The sequence below is a fragment of the Chenopodium quinoa genome, unplaced genomic scaffold (genome assembly GCF_001683475.1).
Source record: "Chenopodium quinoa cultivar QQ74 unplaced genomic scaffold, ASM168347v1, whole genome shotgun sequence".
NCBI lineage: Eukaryota > Viridiplantae > Streptophyta > Magnoliopsida > Caryophyllales > Amaranthaceae > Chenopodium > Chenopodium quinoa.
In genome coordinates, this window is record NW_018745286.1 from 3,075,813 (window position 1) to 3,096,172 (window position 20,360).

The 20,360-nt window shown below is 36.0% G+C and overlaps 1 protein-coding gene and 1 long non-coding RNA gene across 3 annotated transcripts; one reads left to right on the plus strand and one right to left on the minus strand.

Annotated features, from left to right (window-relative positions):
• The first annotated feature begins 4,084 nt into the window (after positions 1 to 4,084).
• Positions 4,085 to 14,240, plus strand: LOC110712112. 2 transcript variants are annotated; one of them, XM_021890532.1, is made up of 15 exons: positions 4,190 to 4,274; positions 4,585 to 4,687; positions 4,842 to 4,952; positions 5,882 to 6,009; positions 6,121 to 6,274; positions 6,359 to 6,468; positions 7,310 to 7,393; positions 7,484 to 7,532; positions 7,627 to 7,718; positions 8,464 to 8,596; positions 10,685 to 10,764; positions 10,832 to 12,300; positions 12,454 to 12,567; positions 12,654 to 13,624; positions 13,922 to 14,240. In XM_021890532.1, exons 2-14 carry the CDS (start codon positions 4,610 to 4,612, stop codon positions 13,226 to 13,228), a joined length of 3,177 nt encoding a protein of 1,058 aa, XP_021746224.1. In that variant the 5' UTR covers positions 4,190 to 4,274; positions 4,585 to 4,609; the 3' UTR covers positions 13,229 to 13,624; positions 13,922 to 14,240. The 2 variants fall into 2 exon arrangements, with proteins under 2 accessions (XP_021746223.1, XP_021746224.1); XM_021890531.1 differs by lacking the exon at positions 4,585 to 4,687 and having other exon boundaries at positions 4,085 to 4,274.
• Positions 14,241 to 17,759: 3,519 nt separating this feature from the next.
• LOC110711883 lies at positions 17,760 to 19,363 on the minus strand. Its single transcript, XR_002509451.1, has 2 exons — positions 19,141 to 19,363; positions 17,760 to 18,065 (listed from the first exon to the last, which is right to left on the minus strand). It is a non-coding gene; the product is annotated as an uncharacterized LOC110711883 (long non-coding RNA).
• Between the last annotated feature and the right edge of the window lie 997 nt (positions 19,364 to 20,360).

Genomic DNA, 20,360 nt, shown 5'->3' on the forward strand with positions numbered 1-20,360 from the left:
TTACCTGCATCAACAGTTTTTGACTTTCCAGAAAGGGGTTGGGCACTTTTGCAAACGGCTCGGATGCCCCAGAAGCTGCACCAACCATCCAGGCTCTAGCCCTGTCCAGCGCTGACAAGTTAGCCAGATCGCCGAAGTACTCATTCACTGAGTCTCGCTTAGACTCAAAGAGAGTTCGGGCGTATTCTGGAACATGCACTAAAGGCGTGGAGCCGAACCCCATCTCAGAGGACTCAAAGGTCCTAAAGGAGCCAGCTGCCGAGGTAGACGGCACATCGTTGTTTTTGGGTTCTTCTGTTTCCTTCTCTACCTCGACCTCCTTCGGCTCATCCCCATTTGCAGCAAGCGCTTCGTCTTCAGCATTGACGAGCAGCGCTTCGGCCTCTCTCCGAGCCTCTTCAGAAGTAACTTCGACCACATGGTCCGGAGAGGGAGGAGGAGTTTGCAAAATGATTACTCCCTCGTCAACAGCTTCGGGAGGTGGAGAAGTAACCTCCTTGGCCTCTTCTTGCTTGTCTTCTTCAAGACGAGGCCTCTTTTCAGGAATTAGGGGAGCCACAAACTCTCTAGGCCTAACAAGCCTTCTCTTTCTCCTTTCGTTGGCCATTCCTTCGTCTGAAAAATCTGGAACAGGGAATGCTTTGGCGGGATCACCTTTTTTCACTTCCTCTTCGTCGCACTATAGTAGAAGAGAAAAAGGGGGGCAGGGATCAAAAAAAAAAAAAAAAAAAAAAAAAAAAAGAGAAAGAGAAAAAGAAGAAGTAAACTTCAAGCCGAAGCTTAGTACTTAGACAAATTTTCACAAGTTGAAAAGTTAAAAGTAGAAGGAGCAAGGCAGACGAAGTTCTATACTTAGACAAATTTTCACAAGTTGAAAAGTAAAAAGTTGAAAAAGTAAAGTAGACGAAGGTTTATACTTAAGCAATTTCTCACAAGTTGAGAAAGTAGTAAGAACTCACCGAAGTCTCTAGCAGGCGCTCGTCTCCAGAGTCTTCTTCCTCTTCGGCTCCCTCTCCTCTTGGTTCAGCAGCTGAGGCAGGGGGCTCTGCTTTGTTTTGAGGAACAGCAGCAGCTTCTTCAGCTGAGTGAAGGAACAAGGGGTCAATCTTCCTATGCCAAGGCTTCTGCCTCTAATACTCTAGGGCGCTGACACTGCCTCTGATACTCTAGGGCGCTAACAACTTGAAGCTTTCTCGGATGTAGGGAAAGGGGCCGATCTTTAGACTCGGTGATCTTCGGCATGTTGGTGAGTGGAACCCTTTCCTCACTAATCCCAAACACTTCGTAGTTGATGCCTGAGTTCCCTTCGTGCAACTCTGGAAAATCAAAGAAAACGAGGATGAGTTCAGCTAAAAAAGTTAAGTTCACAAGTTAATGAGCAATAAAGAATAAAACATAGAAAAGACTTCGGCCCTAGCCGAATCCTTTACCGCCTTGGTATCTTCGGCTGAGGCCGACAACAGCGAGCATCTTCTCTTAGAAGATGTAATGGCAGTAAGGCAACCAGGTACTCGGCACATTGGCCATTCGGCCAGTAGCCCCAGTCATCTTGTTTCGGCCAAACAGCTCCATTTGGCGATGATCAAGGTCATTGAACTCATCGGGGCCGATGCTTGACATTTTGGGATCTAGTTTCCTTAGATATCGGGGAGCCCCGAAATAGTTCGGATGAGCTTCATCAAAGGGTTCTCGGATCCAGATCCATTTCCCTCTCTAATTCTTATCCGAGGTGTCATTCGGATAAGACGTGAGAAATCCCTTCTCATCCTCTATTTTCCACCACCTAGGGCCATGCCACTTGTTAGATTGGGTGTTCGACATGAGTTTATGAATGCAGCAAAAACAGTGAACGCTTGGCTCAAATCCGTAAAATAAGCAGACCCAAAGATAGGTCATAATTCTTCGAACGCTCACTAGGGTCAGCTGAGACAAGGATATGTTGTATCCATTCAGCAATTTGATGATGAAAGAGTGAAGGGGAAACCGAAGCCCGTATTGCAGTTGCCGAGTGTAAACCCCGATATACCTAGGCGGGGGTCGATGAATCCTCTCATTGGCACTAGGAATTCGGCACCAGTACCCATCTTCTTCCATAATGCCGTAATAGATCTCGAGTTGTTCGACGAAATGGTACTGGGCATCATTCTCAATCCACCAAGAATAGGGCGCAGCATTCATTATGCCCTCATTCTCTCTAACTTCAGTCCATTCCCGTTCTTCGGGAGTCAACAACCTGGATGTCGAAGCCTCACTTCGGCCAGAGGTACTGGCTTCAGCTGAATCTCTAGGGGGAATGTTGGTCAAAGGCACTACACTCAATGCAGCGCCACTCGAAGCGGCGACTGGCGCAACCCTAGCATTAGGGTTCTGGCCACTTAGAGGGGGCATCATCGCCAAAGGGCGATTCCGCCTTAGAATTAGCTGCGGCACCTCTTCTTCTTCTTCCTCGGCGCTTGATTCGGGCCTGACTGGTTCCTTTCCCCGGCAGCCGGCCATTTTTCAGTTAAATGGAAGTTTGAAAGAACGGAAAAAGGAGGAAACTCTAAAATCAAAGAAAGCTGAGGGAATTTTAGAAAAAATTACCTCAATTAGATGCGGAATTCGCCGATCTCTGAGTTCGGAGCAACGAATTTCATCCAAAAGCCTCGGATTGTTGGATTTATGCGAGAAGCAGATTCGGGTACAGAGGAAAAACTTAGCGAAATGCTAGTTCGTTTGTGCGAATATGAGTAAGGTAAGCAAGGATTAAGGTGCGAGTGGCTTAAGTGTCTTCTGGAAACAAGTTTTTCGAGGTTCACGCCACTAATAACCCTATTAATCCCACTTTACTCTATACCTGTTCATATTCTCCTCCAATTAATGCCCACTAATCTACTCCACTTCCCAATTACTTCCAATTATTCTCAAGATAACGGTTATTAGTATCAGTAACCTCTCAACTTCTCCTAATTAAAATTGTCATCATTTGCTTCCCTCCAATTTTGTAAGTCAAACCCGATTCGTTATTCTTCCAAACCGGGTCTAGGGGGCAAGTTATTTGGGTCCAATTTATCTTCAATTAGGCCTGGTCTACAAATGATTCAATACAAAGCCCCATGGCAAGGTTCAACTCTCCTATCCAAATGCTAAGTCAGTTAACGGTCCAGTCCAAGTGGCAAGCTCACTTGACTTCAAAGGGCCCATATCCCTCATCCAAGCTAAGGTATAAAAGCCAAATTTATCCCATTCATTACATTCATTCACAATCAGCCTCAAGCATTTATATCTCTTGCGTAGCTTTTCTCTCTACAGCGTACTGACTTCGGCATTGGAGGGGCCTTCCTCGGCACACCCCCGAGGCCAGTTTACGTGTATTTTGCTGTGCAGGAAACCCTCAGTTTGGACATCTCTCGGACTGAGTTTCACTTCCCTCCATCCGAAAAGACCTGCTGAAGGTCCATTGTTTTCTAACCGAAACACTAGTGATATTTTTTAATATGGTATAATATGATATGATATATTACAAGTATATGATACAAGTATGTACTTGATATAACATGATATGATCTAATCACACGATTGATTTAGTGAAATTGATGAGAGATACCTAATGAGATTAAAGTAGATTTTGTAACAGTAAAGTAGTGGCCCCCATTATAATTATAACATGCTGATACAATATTTAAAAGACCGTTTAAAATGAAATAATGTAAACAAAAATAGTTGAACTTTATTTTAACTTATTTTTGGTGAGGATATGTTCACGATATGATCTAATTACACGATAAATTTGCATGAAGATGAGGCATTGGGTCGTAAGGGAGGGAGGAGGAAGGTTTTTGTCGATGACACACATAATAATCACTTTTTGTTCATGTATCTGACCTAATTTATGAAATTAAGATACATTCAAATGAGATGATTGAAATAAATTTTTTGATAATATTATACTCCGTATTAAATAAGAAAAGATAAGATAAATTTATAAATAAAGGAAAATCAGGTGAATAAAACACCCCTTTATTGTCGATTCACCCATACGGAGTATATCGGCTTTGTTACTCGAAAAATACAAAACTAAACCCGATTGCATAAACCGGGTGTATATTCTAATTTGCGAAATCGGAGAGATACAAAATATTATACGGAGTAATCAGAAACGGATGAACGTAGATCTGTCATCGTCTCTCAATCTCTTTCTCTCTCTTTCTCTCACTTTTCCATTCAACCGCACTTCACGATCTCCATTGAAGCACCTTCTGATCTTCCAATCCTCCATTCAACCAGCATCCGAGGTAAGATTTGTAAAATCATTGATTATCAATTTCACAATCTAGGGTTTATCTTTGATTTAATTCTCAGTATACTCAATTTAGGGTTCCTCTGTACTCGATTATTGAATTATTAGCGATGATTAGTTAGGTTTATAAAGATCGATTTTTGTTGCTAGAGAAGAAAATTATGTGATTTTTCGAGCTTAATTTGATATTTGAAGAAAGTTTGCCTGATGGAAGTATGAAATTGGACCTTTTCTCCCTAAAATTATGTATTTTTTGAGCCTAATTTGATAATTGAATCAAATTTGGTATTTTTATTGTGTTGCAGAGCCCTTTAATGTTAGGATTGAATTATGAAATTGGACCTTTTCTCCTTGTGCTTCGGGCGGTCGCCCGGCTTGCCCCTCTTGCCCGGCTCAGGGACGGGCCTGGTTGTTCTTGTTGTTTATATTCTCTCCTTTCGCATCTGAGTTGTTTGACTTATATTGTAATTTTTGTGGTTAAAGTAGCAATATCAAGGTTATGGTTAGTTGTTTTAATGCTCTATCTCTTAGGCTTATTTGTGCTTTTTTTTTTTTTAACTAGTTTTGTCCCATATCAATCATGAGTGACGAGGGTGAGAAGACCTGTCCTCTTTGTGCCGAGGAGATGGATTTGACTGATCAGCAATTGAAGCCGTGCAGATGTGGCTATGAGGTTGAGTTTTTTCCATAATTTTTGTGGCTTTGTTTTGCCAATTAAAAAGTCTTTTACTTGTGCTTTGGTTTTTTTTTTTCACAATGTATCGTTGTTTGTTTGTCTGCTCTACCAGATCAATTTAGAGAGATGAATGCCAGTAATTGCTTTGTAGTTTAGGGGTGATATTTAAAATCTGTTTATACCCTTGGCCTTTGCTTCTTCACGTGCTTTAGAAGTTGCTGAATTTTTTAATGTCTCTTGTTCTTAGTTTTAAGCAATTGGGAATTTTGCAATATCTAGAAATGTAAGACAATCTTTTTCAATGGTTAGTTAATCAAACGTCAGGCTATTGTGTAATGAGAAAATTAGTTCATTAATGGTGTTTTGTTAATGAAGCATGGAAGATAATCAGTTGGATGATTATGTGGAATAGTGGTACGAGGCTTGGAGCTAGTATAAACTAAGAATCTAACCACTAATGGTTTATGGTCCATGTCTTCTTGAGATTTATCCCTGTTAGAGTGATTATAAAAAGTTAGTATCCTAATTTTGATGAAGCTTCATCTTCACTGCCTAATTTTGACAAGGAAAACAGTTGTGTGTTGCATTTACTGAAAATCCAGCCCTTTTTTCCCTTGCTCTTTATTTATCTCAATTTTTTCGCTGTATCTAGTGGCTGTTATCCTGTTAGTATCTGAGTTATTTTATCCATTGCAAATTTAGTTTGATATTTTCCATTTTTTTCTTTTCATTTTGGTTAGTCCATACATTACTCTTCTTAACAATTTATGACTGTAATAGTCTCTCTATTTGTGTTGAACTTTTTCTTGCTGTTGACATGCTTTGAAGTTTAAACTTGTATTTTCCTAGAAACTAAACTGGAATTATTATGTAAAACTGTAAGCAAATGGCTGCAACTGTATTAATTCCTTTGTGCTTGTGTGCAGATTTGTGTGTGGTGTTGGCATCACATAATGGATATGGCCGAGAAAGATGAGTCAGAGGGACGCTGCCCTGCATGTCGCACTGCATATGATAAAGACCGAATTGTAGGGATGGCTGCAAACTGTGAAAGGTTGTTTAACTGATTCTTGTTAGGCCATAAATGCAACTGTTCATACTTCAGAATGTAACCTAAACCCAAAAAAGATGGGAGAAAAGCATGTCTCATCCCAGCTCTTTTCAGGTTGGTACAAGAAGTTAATATGGAAAAGAAGCACAAGTTACAGAAATCGAAGGTTAAAACATCTGATAGCAGGAAGCAATTGAGTAGCGTGCGTGTTATTCAAAGAAATCTTGTCTACATAGTGGGCTTACCTCTTGATCTTGCTGATGAAGATGTGAGTACTTTGTTGATTCCCCTTTATCATCATATTCATTTGGGTGCTAATTTTGGTGGTTAATTGTTTCAATTTTTTGTGCAGCTTCTACAACGTAAAGACTATTTTACCCAATATGGCAAGGTTTTGAAGGTGTCCATATCCCAGACTTCAGCTGGCACCATTCAGCAGTTTGCAAACAATACTTGTAGTGTGTAAGTCGAGTTGTTGTCTATGTAATTGTTTCATGGATCCTAATATTACTATTCATATATGTCTTTCTTCTCTTTATTCCTTATGCGTGTGTTCTCTTTGCTGGCTTCATCGTAGTTTGCTTCTTGCTTGCATTATAGTCGATCCTCAGTGTTTGTTGGCATAGCAAGCTAGTCTTTAATGATATACTGTACAATTTTCTTAAGTACCCAGTTGAAATGAAGATTACTGATTTCTTGTAATCAATTTTCCTTTATATCATACTTGGTCTCCGTTTGGTGATAAATGAGTGTTGCTACTCCCTTGCGCTGCTGCTTTATCTATGCTTTTGTCTGTTATGCCTCCTTTCATCCTTCTCTTGGCTGGTAGACTCAGGCAAGATCATCACTGTATGTTTTATCCTATCGCAGCCTGTACTCAGTGTTACTGTGGTAGGAAATGTGAATGGATGGCAAAAGGTGGGGAAAGAAGTTGTTATTGTTATGGTATCTAAATTCTTGAATGGGTTTTATTCTAGAGCCAATCGCCTTGTTATAAAGAAGGAACAAATTTTTGAAATGAGTTTGAAGGTTGAAATTGAAATTATTTTTTAAATATAAAATATTATCAAGCTCCTAGAGCTATTCTTGCATGTCTGAGTAATGTCCGTACTGTCTTTGCTGTTAAAATAGAGTTTAGGTTTAAAGACTCACTGAATTCCTATATCTTATGTGCTGACATTGCTCTAGAAAGCACATTTTTTTTTAATTTAAAATTTTCTTTAGGTTTTTATTGTATCATTGAAATATATACATCAATCAGAAGGCATGACCGCATGTTCTGCTGCTTATTTTTGGGTTTCAGATATATTACTTACTCAAAAGAGGAGGAAGCAATTCGTTGCATTCAGTCAGTGCATGGATTTATTTTGGATGCCAGGCCTTTGAGGTGATTTGAGAATGGAATCATAACCTTCTTAGTGCTTGTTTTGTATTTATTTTATATTACTTATTTTGAAAACTTCACTTTATATTACAGGGCATGCTTTGGAACTACAAAATACTGTCATGCATGGCTAAGAAATGTGGTATGATATCTGAATGTTAGTTGATTTATAATATAGAACAAATTTATATGTTTAACATTCAGTGTTCACATTAAGTGTATTTCTTTTGTTCCAGCCCTGCACCAACCCTGATTGTCTATATTTGCATGAGATTGGTTCACATGAGGATAGCTTCACAAAAGATGAAATTATATCTGCTTACACAAGGTATTGATATGCCTGCTTGCTAAAATACTAGGGTTTTCAATTTTCATTGCTCCTTGACAAGGAAAGGTTGGTTTAAGGATATCCAAATTCGGTAATGGTACTTGGTAGCTTATGGCTCTAGTTTAGTGTATCTACTAGTGCATTTCAAATTTTTATTGGCCTTTGTAATCACTGTGATTTGGAGGATAATTTGCTTAATTGAAATTAGAAAAATGATATAGATGTAGACATTTGGTATTGCAAATTGCTGCATTCAAGTTGCAGCTTTATAATATTTTGTGATTTTTAAGTAATTGAGGACTTGTTTTGCTTCACTAGGTTTATCCATGTTGCAATATTTATAACAAGTTTCTAATTCTTAAGATGTCAATTATACCCCCTTTTCACTATGCCACATTTTTTTAGGCCATCCTCAAATTATAGACTGCTTTTAAAATCTTGTAAATTGAACTTAAAACTTCCCACGTTATCCTTCTTGGATTATGGAAAATGTAGTAAGCTCAATGAATTCAAAAGAAAGACTGTTAGTACGGTGGGGATGAAAAAAATGTGTGGTGAATGATGGTTTTTCTATTTCATTTCGTTTCTGTATGTATATGCTCTATCAATTAAATTTGTCACTAGTGTCATTCTCATTCCTAGCTTTGCTTTGGCTTTCTATTGTGCATTGCCTATTAATTTTGTTTGGTTTTTTCTTTTTGATCTGGTTAACCGCTCAGTATTATGACTCGCTTTTCTTGAATAGAGTTCAGCAGATTACTGGGGTTACAAATAATATGCAACGGCGTGCAGGGACTACATTGCCTCCTCCAGCAGACGATTATTGCAATAACAGTTCTGTTGTAATAGAGAAGCCAACTGTCAAAAATACTTCAACTGTAAGACCCCTTCCTTTTGTGAGGGCTATTTTTCCCATACTTTTCTTGATAGACAGCATGGCTACTTATGTGCTTTTGAGAGCTCATGCTGTTGGCAAGGACTCAAATAGGCTATGATTTGTGGTTCTAATTAAATTGTGTGTGGTGTACTCTTTTTTATAATCACAACATTTTCCCTTGGCATGCATTAAAGATGGTCAACGGACAAATTCGTGATAAAATCTTGCACCGGTTTTTCAACTCTTCCTGAACACTTTGTTTGGATTGAAGGAAATGGAGGGAAGAAGGGAAGGGAAATGGGGGGATTGATTATTTTTTATTTGGATAACAAATGAGGAAGGAAAGGAATTGGAGGGGAGAGAAATGGAAGGATTAAATGGTAAGAAATTAATCTCTCCAACAATGGAGAGATTTGGAAGGAAAACTCATCTTTCTTCCCTCCCCTTCCTTTCTTTTCCCTCCCCTTCTTTTTTTTCCCATTTCTTTATCCAAACACACCGTAAACGTCTTAAAGTCATGTTGATTAAATTGTCCGTTTACCTTCTTTAATGTCTTCCTGAAAATGCATGTTAGGAGACATGTTGTGATTATAAGAAAGCAAAAGAAGTATATGACATCTGTAACATAAAAGGTTCTTTGACAAGCTGATGTAGGTTGGTGCTTGAACATTGACGTAAATTCAAAATATCATTTGTATTGTCCTTGTGAGTTGTGATAAATAAATTGGTCCTTATTAACCTATAGGTTGTTTTACAGACATCAGAAATGATTTTGATGGAAATTTTCTGTTGCTTGTTTACATAGGGCTTTAAGTGTCTTGTATCTCACCTTTTAGCCAAGCTTTTTTTTTATCAATATTTGACATTTTGGTATACATATATGAATATTACAAGTCATGGAATTATCTTCACTGTTGTCTTGTCATTTGAAAGATGATGTCCTCCATCAATGGGAGTTTGTCTCTGTTACATGAACTTGGGTATTATTTAGATTGTTAGGTATTGTTAGTATAGGTATGCATCATGATTGATAGCTGGATTAAGGGATTCTGAATGCAACTCAAATTTTAAAGTTTTCCTCCCCACATATTGACATATACACAGTCTACACACAGTCGAATATTGGCTTGAATAAGTATTCATAGATCAATGTGAAATAGATAATGGTATATGCACTAAGCCTTTTGTTCTCTTGCCATGTTAGTCTGTCAAGTACATGATTGTTTCCTTTGTCAGGGCAATGTTTATTATGTGATCTCATTTTAGTCTGACAAATGGTTCTTTGTACACCCTTCTCTCCAAGGGTTTGTAATATTTGCAAGGTTTGAACTAAAGTTAATTTTGGAAACCAGAAGAAGACTTCAGCTTTTTGCTTTTAGATTTTTAAAATTTATATAAAATCATTATAGAACTTGTACAATATTCCGTCAGTCCCTTAGTATTTCCACCAAGTACATATTGCACTCATTTTAATGTTTGGTTGAGTGGAGGTGATGAATGGGAAACATGTTATTTTGACGACCGAGTAAATTAAAGAGAGCACATGGCTCGCATTCTTTGAGGCACATCCCAGAAAGCAAAGTGTTGTAAACTGTTGAGGAAGGAGTACACTTTTTGTGTTGATGTACTGTACAGTAATTAAGGTTTTTGTTGTAATTTTATGAGAGGCAACTGGCATTTATTAGGTTTCGTAATTGACCAACATTTTTTTGAGGGTAAGGCCAAAAACTAAATTGATATTGAAGCTGTACAAGCTTTAAGGCTTTTGTTAGAATTTCTGGTGGAATTATTGACATAACTTAGGTGCGTTAACTGGCTAATATTCATTGAAGGTTCCATTGGGGTAACCGACATTATTTAACTGCGGTTTATATCTATTGCGTCCGCAAATTTTTAGGTTAGAAGTATTACCATATTAGATATTTGGGCTGAGGTTTTGACATCCATTTTAAGAGTTTCAACTCGTTTGAGTATGAATTGCCAAGTGTATGGGATTCCCTTCTTCCCAGTTACATTATTAAATGCAGTCTGCTGTTGTTTTTGCTAATTTGTGTGGTGATATATTCTTATTGCGGCTGTTTGGTTGCAGAATTCAGCAAGCTATTCAAAAGGTTCACCCCCAAATAGCAGTTCGGGTAGATCTGTTGCTCTGCCGCCAGCAGCGTCATGGTATGTTTCTTTCTTGCCTATTATTAGTCTGTCTGTTCATTGTTTTTGATTTCTGTTTCTATATCAGGGGTGCACGTGTTTCCAATTGCAATCCTCCGTCTGTAAGCTTGGCTAGTTCAAATGGATCATCCAAGCAGAAGGCTGAGACAGTTCATGAGTCACCAGTGCTGGCAACAACCGTTTCTGACTTGATTCCCGGTGATATTGGAAAGAAGCAATTGTCAAATGAAGAAATTAATGCAAATCAAGCTATAAGTAAATTGGATATTCCAGAAATAGTGAAGAAGAATACTGGTTATATTTCTCAAAGAAATGTTTCAGAGGTCTCTTCTACACTTTCAGTTGCTTCAGCTGGAAAGTCAGTAAGCCAGTCATCTTGCTCCCCAGCTATCAGTAGTGATGTAGAAGGTGGTGAATGGCTTTTAAATGCAAATTCTTTAGACGGACAACCTTGCTCTTCTTGCGAAGACAACGGGAATAGTTCTGTTATGGATGGAAAAATTCTGAAACTCTGCTCTGATATATCGTCTATAAGCACTGACAAACAGCTAAATAGTGAACATTCTGAGGTCGTCAGACCTAATGGATTGAGTTTAAATAATTTCTTATCACCTAGAAATCAAGGTATACAGTGGCATGAGTCTGAGAGGCTTCAAGAACATTCTTCTGCTACCTCTAGTAAACCTAGTACTATTAATTCTTTGACCACTCAAAAAGAAGTATTTGATTTGCGATCAGATATGCAAGCTTCGGTTTTACAAAATATACCTTCAGAAACAGAAGATGATTTTAATAATCAAAGACTGCAGGATGCCATTGTCGTAAATCAGGCAGCAATACCTGCATCATCTCCGCTCCATCTTTTGAGTCATCTAAGGGTTCCTTTACAGTCACAAGGCGGTGCTGATTATGCAGGAAATTATACCGCTGCCCCTTCTATTGTAAATAGATTAAATGATGAGTGTTTGACAAGTGTATCTAGTGCATCTGTTGCTCCTAACGGATTTTTAGACCGTTTTGTCAGCCATACTCCAGACCAGGATAGTTCTTTGCTATTTAAAGATGGGCAAGAGAGTCGTATGGGAAGATTTGACGGTGAACTTGCTTATGTTGACTCACAGCCTGCCCTGGATATGGGAGAAAACAACATAATATCAAATATATTGTCCTTGGACCTTGATTCTTGGGATGATTCTTTGACATCCCCACAAAATTTGGCCAAGTTGTTGCGTGAAACTGATAAACAAGAGGGTACGGTGAAACTAGCTGGTTCCTGGAAAGGTCAAAATAGCAATCAATCCAGATTTTCTTTTGCTAGGCAGGAAGACTCACGAAATCATTTGTTTGACGTGGGTCCTTCGCTTGGCAATATTGGCCAGGCAGCAAAGAATCCCCCCTTTGGACAAGAATTTCCTGGTATTAGAGATCCTTATCTTGATAGAATTGGCAATGGTTTTGGACTTCCTCATCGTAATATTGAGCTGTCGGATAATTTGACTAGTGGCCATTCCAATTTTTCTACCAACAAGCTTTCTTGTGAGTACCTATTGTGCTCTTTCTTTTTTTGTGAAGTGGGGAAATTACACTCTCCGCCCCCACCCCCACCCCCCCTTCTTTTTTTTTTGCCTTTTGCCTTTTATGTTTATTTCTTAACATCTTGCTGACATAGTCTCTTTATCTGAACTTCAGTCTCTAGATCACAGATTTCAGCTCCACCTGGTTTCTCTGCACCAAGTAGGCCACCACCTCCAGGTTTTGCTTCACATGAAAGAAGTGATCAGACTTTTGATTTAATGAATTCTGGTTTGTTACTAAACTCCCGTCTTCCCTCATGACTTTTTGAATTATGTCACATTTTAAGCATTTAAAATTTGTATATGTTATTACAGGAAACCATATGGTGGAGACCCCTTCATTCTTGAGAAACCCTTATCAGGCACTTCCAAGTGGAAACATAAACCCTGCGAATGATATTGAATTTATAGATCCTGCAATTTTAGCTGTCGGTAAAGGGAGGCTCCCTGGTGGGCTCAATAATTCCTCTATAGACATGAGGCAAAATTACTCTGTACAGCCACCTGCATTTGAAAATGATTCAAGAATGCAGTTGTTTATGCAAAGATCTCTTTCACCCCATCAGAACCTTAGATATCCTGATGTTAGGGATAACTTCTCTCCACCAAATGACGCATATGGCTTTTCCTCTCGACATATGGATCAGTCCCAAGCTAGTAATCATGTCCCTTTTTCACAATTTTCACTCCAGCAACTGCCTAGAAATACTGCAGTCTCTAATGGTCCTTGGGATAATTGGAGTGAGCTTCAAGCTGCAAATGACATTGGTGTAGCAGAGCTCCTTAGGAACGATAGACTTGGTATTAACAAATTCTATGGTGGTTATGAAGATGCCAAGTTTCGAATGACCAATTCAGGAGATCTATACAACAGGAGTTTTGGGATGTGATTATCATCCTAATTCTTATGCCTGAGTGCCAATTTCTGTGGATGGAGACGCATAAATACCCTTTAAAAGAGGATAGCTTTCTACACTTGGGTGCAGGCAGTCTATTTTTTTTTACTACTCTCATTGGGCAGCTTCACAGAGGAACAATTTATTTGAAGGATGATGATGATGATATGGGATAGGAGGTGCAGCTACAGCTGATGATGATATGGGATAGGAGGTGCAACGAATGGATGGCCACTTGCTCTATTCTTGAGAGTGGTTTGTGATTGTGTGATATGGATTCCAACTGGATGTTATCTTCTATTTTAGTAGTATAGTTGGAACCGTGTCCTAGATTTGGCGTTAAATTTCACATACTTGCTAAAAGTGGAAGAGGATCCTTCTAAGCAACAGGTGATTTATGTGTTCCTTTTCATTAGTTCGAGAAATTAGATATGCATCCTGTTTCTAGTTTTGTCTTTCCAAAATATTGTATGTTATCAGTTTAGCATCTTTTGTGCTGCTGTGCTTTTTCTCTGGGGCAGCCAATGTCTGACTGTTTTTTCTACTATTACTCGTCTGCTTATGTGTAACTGCAATGTTCACAGGCTGATGTGAATAATGCTATTGCTTGGTTGTTTGTACTAGGAATGATTAAATACAAAGCACCATTTTTGATAATGAAACTTATGCAGATGTCTTTTATTTCAGGTTTAAGGTTGCTTGAGTGTAGGACACAAGTTATATATATACTGTACTGTCTGGTCCTTGAAGAAACCATTCGTTCGGCTGTCTGCTCCTGCTCAGAACAATGCTCCAAAATTCTGTGAGTGAGATGGAAATACAAAATTTTTGCCCTTGGTAATGCATTAGTTCTAATGGGTTAGTGCTGTTGATAATATGGTATATACTTTAATTAGCATTATTTATAGTCCGTGAGCTTTTTTCCCTTGTTTTTGTTTTTTTGTGATACTGAATTGTCAAATGTGATTTAAAAGGATTTTTTGCTCATCAATTTTGACTTGATCTACTTGTTGCTGTCTTGTGTAATTGATGAATTTTCCTCTACAAAGTTGTGGAAATGCCAAGCTGATTGACCTGCTGATTTGGGTTTGGAGGTTGTCACCCAATTTGTCTCATTTTATGCTTAAGAAATTAACATGATGAGAAGTTATGCATAAAATTGACCACTACCAAAGTGATTTATGTGTGGCCTTTCGTAGTAGTTGGTGCTAACACAATTTCATCATGCGTCAATAAGATCCAAGTTACGATTGAGCGTGATGGGATATTTTTAGCTCTTAAGGTTTGATTGTAGGTTTGGATTTTTTTTAATCTATTATATTACTTCCTTCGTTTCTTTTTAGTTGCATCACTTTCTTAAAAGGGAAATTTAAAATTAGCTGCATCACTTTGCTGGTTAGTTAATAATAAACTCTTTCTATCTCTCTCCTATCACATGATTACATTTTTTTATTCTCTCCGTCTCACGTCTTCAAAAATTGACTAGGAGTCCATAATTTGCAAAGTGTTGCAATTAAAAAAAAAACCTGAGGAAGGAAATGAAATATCCATGATATCTCAGTTGTGTATGATATGATTTATGCTAGTGCATGAAAGGAATTTAATGAAGTACCTGTGTTTTATTATATATCTAATGAAAACATGGCAGATTTTGAAACTAACATTTTTTCATTATAATGAGTTATATTTTCATACTTGGGTTATGGTTGATTAATCAGATCGTTAGATAATGTTACTGAAGTAGACCTGTTTGTAGGCTTTCTGATCACTACAAAATTTGATGACAGTCTGAAGTGAACTCCCAAGGTTTATGTAATTATTGTTTTCTTCGGGAATATTACCCTAAATTGTAGAGGGGAGGTTTACTGTGTCATTTTTCAAAAAAAGGCACCATGATGATTTGTTATGTTATGGTTGGTCAATTTTTGTTTTTGTTTTTTTTTTAAAAAAACCTAAATGTACATACATGTGTGTATAAATTTTAAGTACATGTATTTTTATTTAAAGAATACGTAATTATAGTATTTTAAAATCTATTTTATCTTTTTAAGATCAATTTTCGAAAATTAAATTATAATTAAAATTTACAAAATAAAAATTCATCATTCTTCATTCATGATGTGTTGAGTAGGGGTGATAATGAGACTGAGCTATTCGTGAACTGTTCGAGCTTGGTTCGGTCAAAGCTCGGTTCGATGAGGCTCGACTCGAATTTGAGTTCGGCTCGAAACCTTAACTAGGGTTAGCTCGTGAACAAGCTCGATTAAAATATATATATATATATTTAAAAAAATACAATTTTAAATTAATAAATTTACTATTTTTAAAAATATGGAAAGCATGAATTACAGTAGTAAATGCCACTTAAATATTCATTTTATTATATATATATAAAAAAAAATAAAAAAAATAAAAAAAAACCAATTTTGGATTGTTGGGATATTCTCCATAGTAGTTTACAGCCCAATTGGTTTTGCTAACCCTAGCTATAGCTCTATTCTCACGCATAGTATAGCCGTCACTCATCATAAGCTCACAACTTCAGTCTTTCAAGAGCTTCAACTCACAACAATACACCACCACGGCACCACCCCTGCACCCCACTATCCGTCAACAATACCAGTAGCTCACCGAGTCATCGCCGACTCACTTACCGGTGTCGATCAGAATACAATACTGGATATGAAGATGAATTTTGTCTACCTCCATAAAAACTTCAAGCTGCCTTCAACAGTTCAACTATGGCAGGGACATGAGGTTGAATTTGTTTTTTTATTTTTTATTTTTTTTATTTTATATATAAATATGGTCAATTGATACAATCTATGAAGATGCTGAGTATTCAATTTGTAATTGCATAGTTTTATCATACCTAATTCCTACTAAATACAGAGTACTTTACACTAAATTGCTGATTATGAGGTTCTAAAAAGAAATAATTACAAGTTCAATCCGAGCTCGAACTTGCATCAGGATTCTCGAGTTCGATTCAAGCCTATGTTTCTGAAGCTCGTCGAGCTTCGAGCTTGAGCCGAGCCTCCTTTGAGACAAATGAGCTCAAGCTGAGCTTATCACTGTTCGGGCTCGGCTCGAAGGTTTAGCACTTCTAATTTGGAGGATGAAAATAGCCTTAGAAGCGTGTATTATGATGATCTAAAACATAGATCTTTCAATTTTTTTAACGATCAATGGATAACGAGGGTGTGTTTTTGCGATTTAAAATTAACTGGTTTGATCCAGAGATTGTTTGTAAGTAGAGCAAAGCAGATGAGCAGATTTCGGTAGGTAGAGCAGCTCATAAGAATAGAGCCTATATAAAACACTATTTTCCTTATGTAATGACAAAAAATAGTTTAGGTCATTACCTAAGTCACAAACAAGTTTGCGAACAAATCATTACATTTTTACGGATCAAACCAAAAGGGCTCAAAAAGAAAAAAAAAATTGAAAGGTTGTCTTCAGCAATTATATAGTCAAAAGAACGTACATCATTCAACCTAAATCACTATGCCGCTTGCCACCGCGATATTGCAAAATACCTATGCGATTCTTCCTTAACAAATGCTTAAAAATGAGATTGTAAATGAGATTTTTTAATGAACAAAAACCTAAAATAATAAATTGCAAAAAATGAAACGCAAAAACACAATTGATATACGAATTTTAATTCTGAATTAAGGCCGGATTTGAGAATTTATCAACAATTAACAATGATTTTGGGAATGGGCGGCTAATCTATGACATGAATGAAGAACATTGATGAACAAGATGAATAATGATGAACATCTTTAATTTTGGGGTTTTTATTATAATTATAATTTTGAAAATTAATTTATAATTTGTATTTCTTAAAACAATACATGTATTAAAAAGAACACATAAAAACAATACAATTTTAATACAGTGTGTACATTAAAAATAATTCAAAATTAAAATAAAAATACTAAATATGGGCCAATCGGATTTTGCCACATCAGCAAATTGTGGTGCCTTTTTTTTAAAGATTAACATTGTAGAATTTTTAAGGGTGATAACTGTAAATGTATTACACAAATTGGTGTAAAATACAATCAAAATTAAATCAGATATGTACGTTAATTGGACATAGAGTAAGGTAAAATACAGTCCCTCAACTTTTGTATTTGTGAACTTTTAATCACTAAGAAGTTTTTTGTACACTTTTGGTCCTTCAACCACCACTCTTGGTGATTCTGACCAAGAAGTTGAGGAACCTAGCCTAATCAGCATTAATTTAGGGACCATGACTTATTTTTTTTTCTTTTTCGCCAGAATTTATTAAAAAAAATAATCTTTTTATTAGTTTAGGGACCAAGCTACTCCAATATCTTTCTCTCTCCTCAATATTCAGATCTGGTTCTTCTCTCTCCTCTCTTTGCTTTCCCTCTTTGAACCCTAACTAATCTTTACCCACACAACGCACGGGTTAACTTTGTATCAAAATTTTGAAATTTCAAGGTGAGAAATGTAGAAGCAATTGTTTACGTTTATTTTTGCACAGGTAATATTGGTGATCATTTTGATCATAATATTTATGCATTACTAATGATAGATATACAATGACAAAATTAGCAGAAAATACAATATTCCCTATTTGGCTATTTCCATTTATTCAATAAAATAGTACTTGGCTAGAGTATTTATATTTAGTGCAGACAACTTAAATAATAGAGTATGACTGATAATATCTACAAAGACAAATTAATATTACAACTTTAAATTGAAGTAATAGAAGGCTAATGTAGTTCATATTGGTTAACAGATTTGTGTGCTATAATGTCTATTGGAGTTGTTGCATGCCTTTTCCTTGAATCTGCAAGCAATTTTGATATTATAATTAGTATTTGTAAATTAAAATTTGTATCAAAAATTTATGAAATAAGGAGTATTGTATACATTTAAATGAAAAATAATCAATACCCATTTCATCCAACTACAAAGATTAGCAGATGTATTAAATTAGAGCATGGCAAAAGAGGGAAACCGAGATACCCAAAAAAGGTACGGAAGTAATTAAAAAGAATAATCTTGTTGTGTTGAAAATTCAAAATCTTATATTTCATAAACTCAAAATGCAGATTAAAAAAAAAAAAAAAAAACAATTTCAGAAATTTAACGACCCTTAAGTTCTTAAATACAGCCTAAAGAACCATCAATTAATAAATTGACCTCCCGTAAAAAAAAAAAAAAAAAAAAAAAAAAAAAAAAAAAAAAAAAAAACAGATTGACCTTTACCACTTTGAATGTGAAATTGACTTGTAAATTAAGATTAGTGAATCGTTCCCAAAAATGGCAAACAAACATACCTGTATTTTCATGCAAAATAAAAAAAAAAAGAAGGGCAAAACCCATATTAATTGCTGTAAATGGCCAAATCTATATAAATTGCTGCAAAATTTAAGAATACTCTTAAATCTAAATACGGGAAAGAGAAATTGAATTGATGAAAGAGAAGGGAAATCTACTCTAAAATCCCATCACATATAAGTAAGAATATAATTCAACTTAATACTCGGTACTTTCAAAACTTCAAAATTAAGGTGGTTGGCAAGAATGTGAAGCGATGATTTTGTCACAAAGAATATAAGTGAAATCAAACTGCAAACCGAATTCAGATCTGAAACAAAAAATTGAAACTGGTAAAAATACAAATCTTATTGTGACAAATTTGACTAAATAGATCATGATAACCCAATTTTTTAAAGCAAAAACTCAATATTTGGCCGTTGGTGATTCAACACCTCCCCACAATCTATGCAAGATAACTGTTCCCAAAATAAATAAATAAAAAACCACTACTTCAAATAAAAAAATATAGTAAAATTCCGAGAAAACATTACAAAAACATAAAAGTTTAAAAAAAAAAAAAAAAGAGAGAATTTATAAACCTTATATGCAGAGCAAATGCGAAAATGATTATGGAGTTTAGGCTTCTTGAGATATAGGAAATGGGAATGAAGAATTAAGTATTCCGTATTTAAGAAACAAATGAAGAGCAATAGAGGAAAAGAAATACTTGTAACAGCCAAAAAGGGAAAAAATAATTGTACTCCGTATTTAAAAAAAGACGCTGCACTGAAATTAAAAGGCCAAAATTTTTTTTAAAAAAAAAAAATAAAAAAGAAAAAGCAAGAAAAAGACACGTGGCATGTTAAAGTTCCTGTTATTAAATATTAGTATTGATTTCTTCTCCTTTTTTCTTCAAATTTTTAGCCAAAATTAATTTTTTTTTACAACAAAAAAATCAGATTAAATATCAAGAAACATAGATGAATTAAAGCCTAAAACAATTTTTACTTTTTTGAAAAATCGTTGCTCTACAGTAGTGTAGGGAATATTTCAACACTCAACTTTGAGCCTCACTGTGATCATGCATTTAGGCATGGTGGCGCCCAAAGGGAAAAAAGCTAGAGATAAAAGAGTCGCCAACAAGTTTTAGGAACTTGTAAACCGTTCACGGGTGTGAAGGTTACACCCCATTCACGATCACGGAGATCGCTAACTCCATAGTTGTCTGGTACCATGACTGGATATTCGGGGATGATGGTACGGATCCAACCTAAAAGAGATTGAACCCGCCCTAAATAGGCCTCTACTTAATTATTATAATATTCATGTGCCCTTTCCGATCAACATACAATCAATAAATTAATCCTAAGCATTTTTAATCTACGTTGGTTGATTATTAATGCACAAATAAATCTATTATTGGCGATCACTTGAATTAAAATCATATTAAACCTAAAATCAAATTATTAACTATCTTATTAGGCGTGATTTCAAGTACAAATTTCCTTTAAACCTGCAAGAAAGGGCGTGATCAAGCAATAACAATTAATCACGAATAATCAAGCAACATGATAATTATAATTGACACAACAATCATCATCATCATCATAAATAGCAGTATCTCCAAAATAATATTAGCAAGATCCTAGGCATGATACTAAACGAGTTAATAACAAACCCTAGCATGTCACTAAATAATAAAAAGAATCAAAGGTTTAGCCTAAACATGATACTAGAAAGCATGATATTAGGAATATTAATTAACACCCTAACATGATACTAGAAATCAAAATAATAGAAATATTAATTAAGCATCCTA